The following is a 14,587-nucleotide window of genomic DNA, read 5'->3' on the forward strand; positions in this document are numbered from 1 at the left end:
TTTTCAATTTTATTTGGTGAAGCATTTTGTGAAGGTTAGGTATCGAAAGACTTTATAAAAAAAAACTTAAGTCAGGTCTTGCAGAGAAAATCAGAACTCGTGAATTAAAGTCTTTGTTTTAATTCTATTTTTTTTTGGACAAACGCAATTTCAGTTTTGCACTGTTTGCCATGTAAAAAACTTAAGAATGCAAAATACGAAATAAAAATAAAAACATGAAACCACAGAGAACAAATCGAAACCTACTAATATAACAATGAACTAAACAGGTATTATGGACGATACAACGCCGACAGCACAGATGAACACATTCAGAATTAAAACATCAGACAGCACAAGAATTCCGTTTAAGTATATTTAGTCATGAAAAAATAACAACGTAGTGGGCTAGCAACGACGATACAGTTTCAACAAGAACAGGATACAGACAGCCAACAAACCTGGACAACGCAGGAAACATACGAACAAATGGACGAAATTCCCCGTTGCACGAATAATTTAAATAGACAAAGACTATATCCTGTAACATGTCTCAGATTTGAGCGTTCTCAGAATAATTAGTACCAGTGGTTTATGTATCAATTTGCCACTGTTGTTATGTTAACAGAGTTAGCTAACAATTCAATGTGATCGTCAAGTTTTCGTAAATAATCGCAATGCGCTGCTTTGAGTGCAACGATTGGGGAGATGAGTAGGTATCATTACAGAGAAAATGGTTTGTTTGAATCAAACAAATATTTGTTTATATATGGGGAAACAAATATTTACTTGGTGGAACAAAATATTTCGTTAGTTTAATCAAACTCGGTAAGTAACAAAAATAATTTGTTACACCTAAACAAATATACATTTGAGTTGACAAAATCATTTTGTTGGGTCAACATAATCTTTCCTACTACAAAATGTTTGTTTGAATTAACAAAATATATTTATTTCGCCATATATAAACAAATATTTTGTTGAGGCAAACAAACCTTTCTCTCAGTGGCGCACGATGCTACAACCGGTAGCGGACAAGTCGTTCGACAAGACTGGCCAGTCGCACACGAATCACAGTTCCCGTTACCCACCCACTTTTTTCCTTTGAACCATAAAATAATACTGCGCGCGTTCGCGATTCGCCGTCAGGTCGTGAGCTTGACGCAGTCGCGGCCTGGCGCACGCCCCTTCCTGTCGGATGTCGGCCGTCCGCCTCGTTTCCACTGACTCGCCGGCTCGCATCCGCCACGCGAGGAGAAGTCATTTAGCGGTTTCCTCCGCGTCCTCGTGGCGAGGGAGCTCTTCGCGGTAAATTTCTTGCCGCAGATTTGGTAGCACCTGCCAGGGGTACCCGTTTCCCTGACGTCGCTCGGCGAAGCAACACACGATGTTCGTTCACAATCAGTAGGGACAGGAAAAATTCGCGGGTTCAATGACCTCTAGGATGAACTCCATTGTTCTACGTACACTCGGTCAAATGCCACCCACTCAATGGCTGCTGTCTTGTGAGACGTCCCAGCGTAGCAGCCTGTGATTCGATAAAGCTTTGGTCGGGTGTTTTCCCATCGGCCCAGAGTCATCCAGGTGAGTTGTGAACCAATAGCAGAGTCAGCACGGAGGTATAACGATTTGTATTTTAGCCTATCGCGAAATGAATTTTCTCGAATTTTTCCCGTCTCTAACAATCAGTGACGATCACATCGAGTTGTTCATAGACACTGTTGCTAGGACGACAGTGGCAGCAGAAAACGCAGACTATTGGTGCTAACCCCCCCCCCCCCCCCAAAAAAAATTTTTCTCAATGACGCAACTCGCGCCATATATCCCTCCGTTGGGCGGCTCTGGAGGCCTGGACTCAGAACCGAGGGACGTAGATCCCGGGGGTGTCAGGGGGGCTGGAATTAGGGGGGGGGGGGGGGCTGCCTGCACTCTGTATTTTTTAAAGTTTTCTGCTTATTGCATGCGTTTAACGCGAAATGCGGGAAGCAGACAACACTTAGGCCGGCTTGCACAGTCGTGACTTGAGACGAAGTGGAGTATTCTTCCATTTGATTAACCTGCCAGGTTTTTTCTCGGACTTGACTCACCTGATTCTGCAGGCGGCCCTTAAGTTCAGCATCCAGAGATGACTCGTGTCGTGTTGGAGCCCGCGACCCCGGGGACTAGAGAGAGAGAGAGAGAGAGAGAGAGAGAGAGAGAGAGAGAGAGAGCGAGCGGCGAGATAGGCGTCGGGACGCCTGCTGCTCCCCCGCCGACTGTCAGTCGTCGCGCGCGGCGCGCCGGGAGCGTGTCGGAGTCTGCCGTCGCCATGCGTCGAGCCAGGGAGGCCTTCCTCAAGTCGGTCAGTGCACGGTCCTTTGTTGTCTGGTCAGCTGAGTGTGGCGGTGACCTCAGCCGCTGGTCATTGCCGAAGCCCCAACACCCTCCCGATCAACAACAGGGAGCGATCCCTAACAGTTCTGTTTTCCTTAAAGCTCTGGAATGTTATTAAAAGCTAACTGGAACGCTACTTCCACCCTACCCTATTAGGGCGCATATGTGGGAGGGGAACGTGAGAATGCCGGCCGTAAGGTCGGAATAATCTGTCCTTTTGTTTTGTTTACAAGTATGGTGTGTAATACCATTCACAAGGCATATTGGAACATCTAAGGCCCACAGAGTATACGCCATGCTAGGGTATGCTTGGTAGTGCTCCTATTATACCCTGACGGGTTCATGCCTAGGAGGTGTAGGCGGTGAGGCTAGGCCGGGCTTTTGCCCGGAATAACTTGTCCTTTGTTTCGTACACGGAACACACACGCACGTGCTTGCAAATGTGTGCGTTTACATGAAACCAACTCTACCGCTACGAAACAGTGTCCGCAGATATACTGGGCTCAGATACTTAGCACGGCATTCATGCTTTGTGTTGTTCCAGTAGCTCCGCGAATAATTTCCAGTATCTATTGATTGCGCACGGTAAAACTAAATAGAGTAAAAAATTGTCGAATAAATGATTATCTTTTCCAAGGTTTAAAATATTTATGCTTGAATGAAATATTAATTAAAATATAGAATTATGCGCCAATTTTCGTTGTCGAGTTTGCAATTTGTACGTCCCGCACTTGGGAGCGACCTCAGCAACTCGTGTGCGCCGCCAGCAATTAGCATGCGCGTGAGCTGCCCCTGTTTGTTAGCACATTACCCGCGAGGTGGAGCTAGCGTGCCCGCAGACGTGTGGTTTCAGCGGTAATCGCCTGCGGACCGCAGCGAGTGATTTAAGCCCCAGATCGCAGGCACGCGATCCGCGCCGCGGGTTCGTTGAGTTTTTTTTTTTTTTTTCGTTCTGGCCTCCATAAATTGACAAAAATCTTATTTTGAAAATTGAATAATGGAATAATCTTATCAAATTAGTGTATTGTCATCGGTCCTCGATAAATCTACAAAGTTTGAATGAAATCTGGCCGTTTAAAGTGGGTCAAAATCGCACCCAAAGGAGTCGGTTACAAACATACAAACAAACATACAGGTAAAGCTAATATAAAACGTGTAAAAACAGACGCACACAGTAGGATTCCTAAGACTAACAGCTGCAATTTTCGGGAACTGACAATCTGTTCCCGTCATCAGGCAAAAAAACAGACTATTTAACAATACTCGTTAAATGATGGCATTTTAAAGAATTTTCCTAGTTGGTTCTTTTCAAGCTTTTACACAAACTTAAAGCATCAGCCTTTATGGAACTACAGTTTGGTTCGGTAACCAACTACTAACCAGAGGGGCTTCAACTTTAGACCAGACACTCACTCCACTCATTGTACCTCCATGGTAGAATCGGCGCAGCTCGCGGCACGTATTACGTAACGCTATTTGCAACTTACATTTACGTAATGACGTGCGGTTTCTTCTGGGAAACATTCCCTCCATTGTTTTGAGGCCTTGGGATGAACTCAGTTTTAATTGCGAAGGATCATAAGCTGAGAATCACTTTTAATTTCTTTATGTTGCATTGCATGTTTGTGTAATTCGCGGTACGGTAGTATGCATTTTCACAGGTACAAACACTTAAATCGTATATTAAAATACTTTTTTAATAATTTATATTTTTAATTTTTTAAAAAAGTCTGTATTTTAAATTACAGGGAAAACATTAAAACTTCATGAACATGTTTGTTTTGGTAGACAAATGTGTTATATATATATATATATATATATATATATATATATATATACATACATATATAAAATTGTCTTGTGTGTTTTAAAAGCTTTCTGCTTATTGCATGCATATGGGCCAAATATGAGCAGTACACAGCATACAAGCACCCTAATCCAAATATGACTTAACCCCACGCGCAAAACTCTCTGGTCGTGCCCCCCCCCCCCCCCCCCCCCCAATTCACCCACCTTTGAGAAACCTACAGATTTGTGCCCCTGGTTCATGCCTACTATTAGCAACTCGAGGCAGTTATGTTTTCATGGTTAGAATTGAAAGTGCATGTGAGGATGTCAGCGTATACACTAATAAGTGATAGTTAAGAGACCGGAAAAATTTGCGGATTCCTTTCGAGACAGGCTGGAATCCAAACTCGTTTAGCTTAATGCTGCGTCAGTGATTGGACCGCAATTTACCTGAAGGACTCTGAGCCAATGGCAAACACTCAACAAAAGAACTATCGAATCATAAGAATCGCAGTAAACAGGTGTCCCGAGTCGGTAGCCAATGACCAGGTGATAGTTGCCCGAGTACATAGAGAATCGTGGAGTCTATCCTAGTGGTCATTGAAACCGCGAATTTTTCCAGTCCCTAGTGATACTGACAGCTACAACAAGGGCTAGTGTGCGAGTAAAGCTACCTCCACATTCCTCGCCTGTACGCAAAGATAACAGCACCTGTGTTTCAGCGAACTCCTGCGGGCTGATTACGAACACTCGTGCAGACTTGCTGTGTTCTCCTCCTTCTGCCGAAACACGTGCCGCATACCGTGGTTAAAAACCAACATGCGGTGCGTGTTTCCTTATTATCTGCAAGACTTGTGAGCCGTTGTATAAGTGTCAGCAACCACTGAATATTTAATGTGTGCGTCGAATAAATTATTTTGGCAGTGAAATATGAAAATGTCCCACTGATAAATTAAATATATTTTTTTATGTCAGTAATTTAAACCATCGGTGATTTGTTTGGTAATTATTTAATTTAAAGGTAAGTAAAATAAATTTGTGTCGTCAATGTTGCAATACCTGTGCATTGCCATAGCAAACATAAGACCACAGATAAAAATAAAACCGTAACAGTTCTTAACCTCAGGTATTGTTTACGTCAAACTTCATTGCAAATAGGTTTGGCTCCTTAACAGTTCCAGCTATGATAAAAAAAAAAGAAAATCGTGCCACAAAAATACATTATTTAATACTTATTATAGTTAAATTACATCGCTAAACTCTTATTTGTTTCACATCACCAACGGATACACACGTGGTATGTAACGTTGCACCGCTCGCGATAAATAACCGTCCGAAATGTGTGTTCATGGACAAAAGTTTACGGTACGTACAGTCGGAACGTCGTCAGTGGTCACAGTTTAACGAAAAAATGACGTGTTCGTAAACACGCAGCTCTTTTTTTCTGTGGAAATTTCCATGAATTTCGATGGTTACCGCAATGTGTAGGGGCCTGCAGATTTCGCGAAAAGATTTCGAGACTAGATGAAAGTTAAAATACTATATAGCATCGTCTGTATTTCGTGATTAGGTGAGTTTCTCCCAGGTACATATCGATTGTATCAACACCAATGACAGTGATTCACTGCGGTATGCAAACGCGTCCTGAGTGGCTCGGTCAAATAAGGCAACGACTTCTCTCGCAGAAGGCCGCCAATCACAAGGAAGACACCACAGGTGCGGGTATACCTTGTTGCAGTTTAATAAGTGTTCAGATCTTTTCGCGAAAGACGCCTGCCCCTATCAACGTGTGTTCATAATCGTCCCGTTGGTCTGGGATGCTGGGGAGTCGACGCATACCTCCGCGGGCTGACGAGTGCTGGGCGACAGCACAGCCTGCCCGTCACAGCAGCCACCAGCTGCCTCGTCCGCCCCACGTGCGGCGCCTATCTCAAGTATTCCCCCGTCGGCAGGCAGGAATGCGCTCCGTGTGCCTTATCGCTCCCCCCTCCCTCCCCCCTCCCCTTCACTAATTGTGCGCGTGCGCAGAGCGACCTCCGTGCAGCCGGCCGGCCGGGCTGAATAACAACGGGAAGCCTTCTTTTCAACAGACGAGAGAGCCAAACCCCCGATCGTGCATATTCGGTTTTTTTTGTTCATTGTACTCATGATAACTAATGGTCAATTAGGGTAGGTTAGCTACATTATAAATACTTAGAGACCGGGAAAATTCGCGGGTTCAATGACTTCCAGGATAGACTCCAATGTCCTCTACACACTCAGGCAAATGCCAACTGTTCACTGTCTGCTGACTTGTGAGTCGTCTCGACTGGGTGGCCTGTGATTCGACACTTCTATGAGTGAGGGTCTCTAATCAGCCCTCAGTCCTCCAGATTAACAGTGAACCAATGACAGAAGCAGGACTAAGGTATAATTATTTGAATTTTAGCATGACACGAAATGAATCCGCGAATTTTTCAGGTCTCTATAAATACTTTAAAACATTGTGGACTGTTGATTTGGTTAGGATAGCTGCATTAAAGATACTGTGAAATCATGTAAACGGTTTCCTAGCCCTGGATAGCTACATATTAAAAAGTTATTTTGCTAAGCGACCATAAAATGATTTTACAGTATTTTTAATGTAGCTATACTTACCTAATATAACCAACCATCCACAATGTTTTAAAGTATTTATAATGTAGCTAACCTATCCTAATCGACAGCAAAATGTAATGCCACACCGGTTTATACAATGAGATAGAACGGAAGAAAAAAAGCTAGCATGAACTTGGGGGAACCTCGGGTGTAGCTCTCTCGTCTGTGAAATGAAGGCTTGCCAATAACAACACGCAGATTGCTGGTATCGCTCGCGCGCTCGACTCCCGGGTGAGTGTAAGACCATCAACGGTCGTACAAGCGCAAGGGAACCGCTCGTGAAAATGAGGTTTCTTGGCTTCTCGGGTTTTCAGCCGCAGCAATAAGCAGCAAAGATTTTACCGGGACGTTTCGGTTCACGTTGCAGTCGCCATCATCAGGGTAACCTTTAACGCGGCTGAAACACGAAAACCAAGAAACCTCAGACATGTGGCCACGTAAGCTTGGGATCGTTATTAAAAAAAAAAAAAAAGAAATTTCTCGTATTTAAATTTCTTAAAACGGAAGTTAGTTTGAAGCTAGCGTGAAATACCATTGGGGGAATTACAACAATAATTTTTTTTGTGCGTAACATCCGTCTCAATAAAAGTTGTAAACGTGTTTGAAAAGAAAAATAAAACCTGTCCCGCTACAAGTGGCTCTTGAAGGGAAGACGCAACACGTATTCTCTCGCAGCTCACCGACCGAGGCAGGCGTGTCGTTGATGGCTGAAGGTTGTGTGTTCAGAGGGCGCTGTTCAGTTTTATCGTGTACGTGTCTTGCAGGAGGTTTTTTTTTTTTTTGTAACTATGGAAGTGTGGTAAACGGTTAGAAATTTCCTCACTACTTGTACAGAGAGTTATTTATTACTTATTACTGCGTCATATAAATTGACAGTTTTTTTTTTAAAAATTACAATTGGTTTACGGATTATTCTGCGTTGTTCTGTTGTTTTGCCAACAGCGTTTGCAAATAAATAGAATGTGATTATTTACGAGATAAGAGTTGGGAAGTGGGTAGCACTGGTAGCATACTACTTTAAAGCATTATCAACTACGCTACACAAACTGTAGCAGAGATTAAGGAGAAGGAAAAGGTTAATTTGTTTATAATTTCCATAACATGGTTGGTGAAGCGTTAGTGAAGCGACAGAAAAATGAGAATATTTATATTTTGTTAGAGAATGAGCAGATGATTATTTATTATGAAATGATTGTTCTCTCATTTGGTCTAGTAGCTAGCGTGTCTGTCTGGTGGGTCAAGGTTCGATTCCCGGTCCGGGTGGAGTGTGTGTGTGGGGGGGGGGAGGGGGGATTTTTAAAACCTTTTCCCTGGTTCAGGACTGGGTGTTTTTGAGGTTCCTATCACCTTCATCCCGCGGAAGGCAGTGGTAGACCATTGCATTATCATCCTGCCTCGGAAAGTATGGGAAAGTCTCGGCGGTCATCCCCGTGGCATTGCCTGTGACGAAAATAGGTTACTCCTCCGGAACCGTTAACTGAAATTTGGGAGATTGTTCAAACAGAAAAAAAATCAGTGTATTCATTATGAACCACGTTTTGTTTTTGTCGACTGCGCACACTTTCTTATGTTAAAAGTGGAAATAGTCTTTAATGATCTGTTTCACCCGCCATTTTGGATTTTTTTCCCCGCTAATTTAAGAACCTAATGTCGCAAATAGTTGTAAAAAATATTTTAATTATGAGTGTTTATCTGCCTTCGTACAAATAGCTAGAGAGACGGAAATTTCGCGGATTCTTTCGGTCGCAAGTGAAACTGCAAACATATATAACTCTCTATTGCTTTGATTATTGGATTACAACTAATTGGACACTCCCCTCTACGACTGCGGGCCAGATAGCAATTGAGTGAAGAAGGGAAGGTTCTACGTTAAGTAATCAGCCTATGGGATAGCACGTGTGCTTAAAGTATGCACATAAATGTGAATTCTTGACTGACGTCAAATGACTTCGCGAAATTTCCGGGTCTATACGGATAAAAGATAACCATGAAGGATATATTGAATGCAAAAATCAACAACAAAAATGAATTCGCATATCGAAATAGTATCCAGATGGATCATGTTTTTAATTGTATATGTAGACGTAGTACGTCGTTGAATCTATAAAAAAAATTGTTAAAAGGTAATTATTTTCGTGAATGGTGCATAGCTCTCAATTCTATAAGATTTGCGCCCTTTATACCGCCCACGAGTTAACCTTTAAACATGTTAAAGATAAAAAATTTTAAAAAAACCAATGTCGGGAAAATTTGCTAGTTTATTAAAAAAATCTTAACACATCCCCAGTTAATTAAAATTATTGCATATGCATACCGATAACCAAAAGACAAATCGAATCATTTAAAGTTTTAATCTTACCAACAAAAATTTTGATTTTATGAATTTTTTTTAAATACGTAGAATGAACTTCCTAAACCATTTAAGATTGTGTAGTGAAATGTATATTTTTTTTAAATTTGAATGACGTAAAAACGCAACATTAAAGGCGAAACAATGACATAACGGCCTCGATGTCGACAAGACGCTTAGCTCCAGTGCATTCATTCATAAACGAGTGAGAATGAACCCTAATGGCCTGAGTCCCGGGGGAAAGTGCAGAGCGAGTGGGCGGCGCAGTTACTCTTCTGGAAGACGGCTCTGATTTGAACGACGTCGCCGGCCATGTCGAGCTAACCACGTCTTGGGGCGCGGCTGTCACGAGACGGCGACGAGATAAAAGATTAGTCCGGGCGAGACTCTTTAAGTGCCTTGTTGTCGCGGGTTTATGACACTCGTGGGCTAGCGAGGCGACGATGAAGCAGCTGATGTACAGTGTTTCGCCTTGGTAAGCGATCAAACTCATTAAATTTTTTTTTGACGTGACAGCGTCTAATAAATCGCTGAACGCCGGCTGCACGCACGAAAAAGTGTCCCGTTACGCACATTGTTCCGTTACGCTGTGTCCCGTTACGCTCATTGTACGCTTGCGCCGCATCTATCTCTCTTCCACTCGATTGGCCTATGCGTCCGAGGAGAAGAAAGACAGCGGCAGCACACAACTTACATCTACACGTGAACTGTTTCGTCGACTGGTTATAAAGTGAGGTGAAAAGTTAATGTGGTTTTCATTGCTTATTAGGCTACAACAACAATTTCGGTAATAAAGGTTAATTATTCTTGCATTTTAAAAATCTGATTACTAGTATAGTTTCAAGTAATTATTCTTTTATTATTAAAATAAAAATGATTCAATTTTATTCATAAAAGTATGCAATCATTTCATCAATGTTTTGTTATGACGTCACGTTAAACTATCGTCCGTCAACCGACTTTACAGACAACGAATTTTTTGATGTGTAACATCTAAGCTCTCGGCATACGGCGTTCGGTAGGAGTAATGTCGTGAATTCGACGGATGTCGCATGGAACGGAAATGTGTAACCACGGTGCTGCCATCTGTGACGGGTGGCGCAGATCAAAGTTCACAAAAGGAAACTTTATAGTATTAACGGTTTAATGAATTTTAACAAGAATGGTATTTTTTTTATTAAAATTCCTTGTCGAAAATCAGATCCAAATACAGGGATTAGTGTTTTTTTAATTGTTTTTTTTTTCTTTTTTATCGGATCACGTTTCATTATATAGGTTTAAATTTCGGTCTGCTATTCAAATGAATCGATATTCGACGTAGCTGCTCCGGCAGGTTATTCCAACGGCGGGTGTGGAAACTACCTGTAATTCGCGTCAAAAAAATGTATTTGAAAATACAGTTCGCATATATATTTATCACGCTCGGCATTGTTTTAAAGAATTCTAAGTTATATTTCATGTCAGCATTATTTTAAAGAATTCCACGTTATATTTCGTGTCAGAATTTCGTATGATATGCTAAGTGTTTTTTGTACATCAGAACGCACGAATTTTCTTGTTACCGAGGTTAAATGTTACACTTCACTGGCGATTACTGGAAAAATCTCTCTCGAAAAAAAAATATATATTTTACTATTTCCTTCCAGGAATTTTCTGTGCTGTCTATGTTCTTTAATTTTGTGACATCGGTTAATTTTGCTTTGCTTTCTACGTGTTTGCACATTCATTTGTTCCGTGTGTTATTAAGGTTTGTTATGACACACGGTGCAACCAGCAATTGAGTTGTCCACAAAAACATCTTAAATCGATAAAACGCAATCAGACCTCACTCATCAATAAACAACTCTTCAAGGCCGGGTTTTTAATGTAGGTACGCAATAAACACAGTGATGCAATAACGCCAGACGCAAAAATTTCAGAATCCACGTTTTAGAATACTATTTTATAAACTTCGTAAGGCGCAATAACATTATGCAAGTATTTTTCAACTTCCAACTTTCTTGCGTTTTGGTTTGCTTTTTCGGCGGCCATACTGGAAGTGAAGTGTTCCAAAAAAATTTAAAGAAGCAGACATTATGTGCAAAGAAGGCCACGATGCTATTTTTACTACAAACAGGACTTTTTACTTGTCAAAACTTTCGCCCAGTGAAATAAAATAACACTTTTAAATTTTGTCATTGATAAACATGAATGAATAAAAACACGCTGGGAATAAATTTGTTTTTTTATTGTTTTTTTTTTTTTTTTTTTTTTTAGCTGGTCGGTATGGTGGCTTCTTGGGATTTGTGAACCTATAAACGACTGTGATTTTCTCGAATTTATTGCGTGTTGCGTAATTGCGTCGTTGCAATCCTTGTGTAGTTTGTAAACCTGGCCAAACTCGCTTGAAGCGTCACTCCATTCCGGGACGGTTGCATCTCCTCTTATTCACACCACGGTTACACTCTTTGGCTCACACCACGTTCCATTTATTTATTACTAGCTGAAGTAATGGCGTTGCCCGGACTTAACACACCATAGTACAAAGAACACCACTACCGAGTTTCAAGTCTGCAGGACACTTGAAAACCTGAAAAATTTGATTTTAAAGTCCCATTGATTGTACAATCTCGGTGCATCAAGGTTACGCATCAGCGAAACCGGGACGCCAATCTTCAGCTTTTTTTTGTGGATAAGGCAGGTGACCCTTAGACAAGACGTGACGGACGCAACAAACGATAGCAAGTTACAAATTCAAGGCAACGCCGTCTATTGACGAAGTTCTGAACTAAACTGTTATTAGCGCCTTCAGTTCGCTAGCAGCTGTGGGCTTCACCAAGCGGATGGGTTTCACCAAGAAGGATAGGAAGTTGTCAGACCTTACTATATGGTTGTGTCTGTGACCTACATTCTGTGATTTTCTATTATAAAACTGAACTTACCCCTTTTTCACTCCCTTGGATATGGAATGTCATGATTATATGTGGTCTACGTCACTCTCCGGCCCATAAACGATCAATATACAACAAACAAAAAAAGAAAATCATGTCGATCCGTTGCTACGTTAAAAGAAGGTCAAACAGACAATCGCAACTTCGCATTTATAATATCAGTAGGGATTAGTTCTGCAAGGGCAAGCAGCATTGGGGACCGGGAAAGTGGGAGTGTCACGCCAGATGCGATCAGGGTTTAATCGTGGGCGCCGCCGTCGCTGGGATCTATCGGCGGGTCGCCTCGGAGGGTCGCACAATGGGATTAACCTGACCGAGGTCGCTCGCCGATCAGATGACGTCGGCAGCCCGTGCGCGCGGAGAAGCCTAAGATGTACATCAAGTTCCGTTCCTGCCCGAACACGCCCGAATATTCACCTTCGGCCAACCTCGGGGTTTGTTTTATTTTTTGCGCATGAAAAATGAATTCAAATATCAAAAGTGGTCGGTTAGGTTAGCTACATTAAAACACTTTAAAACACTATCGACGGTTAGTTAGGTTAGTATAGCTACATTGAAATAAACAGAGAAATATAAATATATATAAATAGACCCGAGGTTGGCGGAAGGTGAATATCCGGGCGTGTTCGGGCAGGGACAGAACTTGATGGACATCTTGGGCTTCCCGTGCGCGCGGGGACCAAGTCTCGAGCAGCTGTTGTCCAGCCGCGTGTAACCTTCGACCGACAGATAGCAGCACACATGCGCTCTGCAGCGCTCTCCATTGTTCCAGAAGCTTGCATGGCGGCCGAACTTTCTCTTCTCTCCCGTGACACGTGTTTGACGTGTAACATGTTAGCTCTCGGTATACGGCTTTTGGGAGGAGTACCTAATTCTGTGAATGGAACGGAAGTCGCCTGGAACGGAAATGTGTAACCACAGTGCTGGCATCTGTGGCGGATAGAGCGAACCAAAGTTCACTACGTCAAAAGGGAAACTTCATAGTATTAACTGTTTAGTGAATTTTAACAAGTCGGGCAGTATTTTAATAAAATTCCTTGTCAAATATTAAGTCCAAAGTCGGGGTATAGTTTTTTTTCCCTTCAAGTTCCTTCGATTTTATCGGAGCCGTTTTATTATGTAATTTGAAATTTCGCTCCAAAAATCGAATGATTCGAGAGTCGACAAAGCTTCTCCGGAAAATAATTCTAGTAGCAGGTGCGGAACTTACGTGTGATTCGCTCCCGCCTACCACTGTTCACAAAGACAAAGGGAAATGTTACAGTATTAACTGTTTGATTAATGTTAACAAGATCGGCAGTATTTTAATAAAACTCCTTGTCGAAAATCAGATTAAAGCCGATGTTTAATATGTTTTCAAGTTTTTTTTCGCATTTATCATAGCCGTTTCATTGTATTTAGTTTAACATTACGGTCTGCTAATCAAACGATTCTATAGTTGTAGTGGCGGGTGAGAAAACTACGTGTAATTCGCTTGCATAAATGTAGTTGAAAACACTATTTTCGAATACTTATCACGATCGTCATTATTTTAAAAATTCTACGTTGAATTTCGTGTCCGTGTTTCTTATTGTAAGTGTATTTGCAACTAGAGAGTACATGAATTGAGTGCTTGTTACCGAGATTAGATCCTTTTATACATCACAGCGTTAAAAGATATTGAATTTTTAATAAATATTTACTCTGTATTAGGTTAAAGTGTTTGTTATGTTCATCATTTGTGAACGGGCGCCTCATGAATACCTGGTAGACTACTAATTACAATAGATGAGGATTCTGCGCAAGTGCCATCGTTGACGCGGCAGGTGGATGTTGCAGATGTCCGACTTCCCGGTGGAGGGCGTGGAGGGCAGCGACATGGCCGCCGTCATGGAGAACTTCCAGAAGAAGAACTCGCTGGCGTCGCGGCAGCAGGTGTGCGCCTCCGCCTCGCAGGTCAGTCCTCTCCCGCCCCGGCTCCAGCTCCAGCTCCAACTCCTCCAACTCTCTCTCCAACTCCCCAACTCCTCTCATTCCTCCCACTCCAACTCCAACTCCCAATCCAACTCCTCCAACTCCAACTCCTCCCACTCCAACTCCTCCCACTCCAACTCCAACTCCCAATCCAACTCCTCCCACTCCAACTCCAACTCCCAATCCAACTCCTCCCACTCCAACTCCTCCAACTCTCACTCCAACTCCCCAACTCCTCTCATTCCTCCCACTCCAACTCCAACTCCCAATCCAACTCCTCCAACTCCAACTCCTCCCACTCCAACTCCTCCCACTCCAACTCCTCCCACTCCAACTCCTCCCACTCCAACTCCTCCCACTCCAACTCCAACTCCCAATCCAACTCCTCCCACTCCAACTCCAACTCCCAATCCAACTCCTCCCACTCCAACTCCTCCAACTCTCACTCCAACTCCCCAACTCCTCTCATTCCTCCCACTCCAACTCCAACTCCCAATCCAACTCCTCCAACTCCAACTCCTCCCACTCCAACTCCTCCCACTCCAACTCCTCCCACTCCAACTCCTCCCACTCCAAC

The 14,587-nt window shown here is 42.6% G+C and overlaps 1 protein-coding gene across 10 annotated transcripts in view; it reads left to right on the plus strand.

The window, feature by feature from the left end:
• The window catches only part of LOC134541656 (NAD(+) hydrolase sarm1), a 568,468-nt gene that overhangs the window by 489,847 nt on the left and 64,034 nt on the right, over positions 1-14,587 (plus strand). For 7 of the 10 annotated variants that reach the window (XM_063385250.1, XM_063385247.1, XM_063385246.1 and 4 more), the window contains one exon: positions 13,876-13,992. In XM_063385250.1, the coding sequence (XP_063241320.1) occupies positions 13,876-13,992 (117 nt within the window). Of the gene's footprint in view, positions 1-2,254; positions 2,321-13,875; positions 13,993-14,587 lie in introns of those variants that run through there. The other 3 variants (XM_063385248.1, XM_063385249.1, XM_063385253.1) reach the window with 2 other exon arrangements.

Source organism: Bacillus rossius (assembly GCF_032445375.1).
Source record: "Bacillus rossius redtenbacheri isolate Brsri chromosome 4 unlocalized genomic scaffold, Brsri_v3 Brsri_v3_scf4_1, whole genome shotgun sequence".
In the NCBI taxonomy this organism is placed as follows: Eukaryota; Metazoa; Arthropoda; class Insecta; order Phasmatodea; family Bacillidae; genus Bacillus; species Bacillus rossius.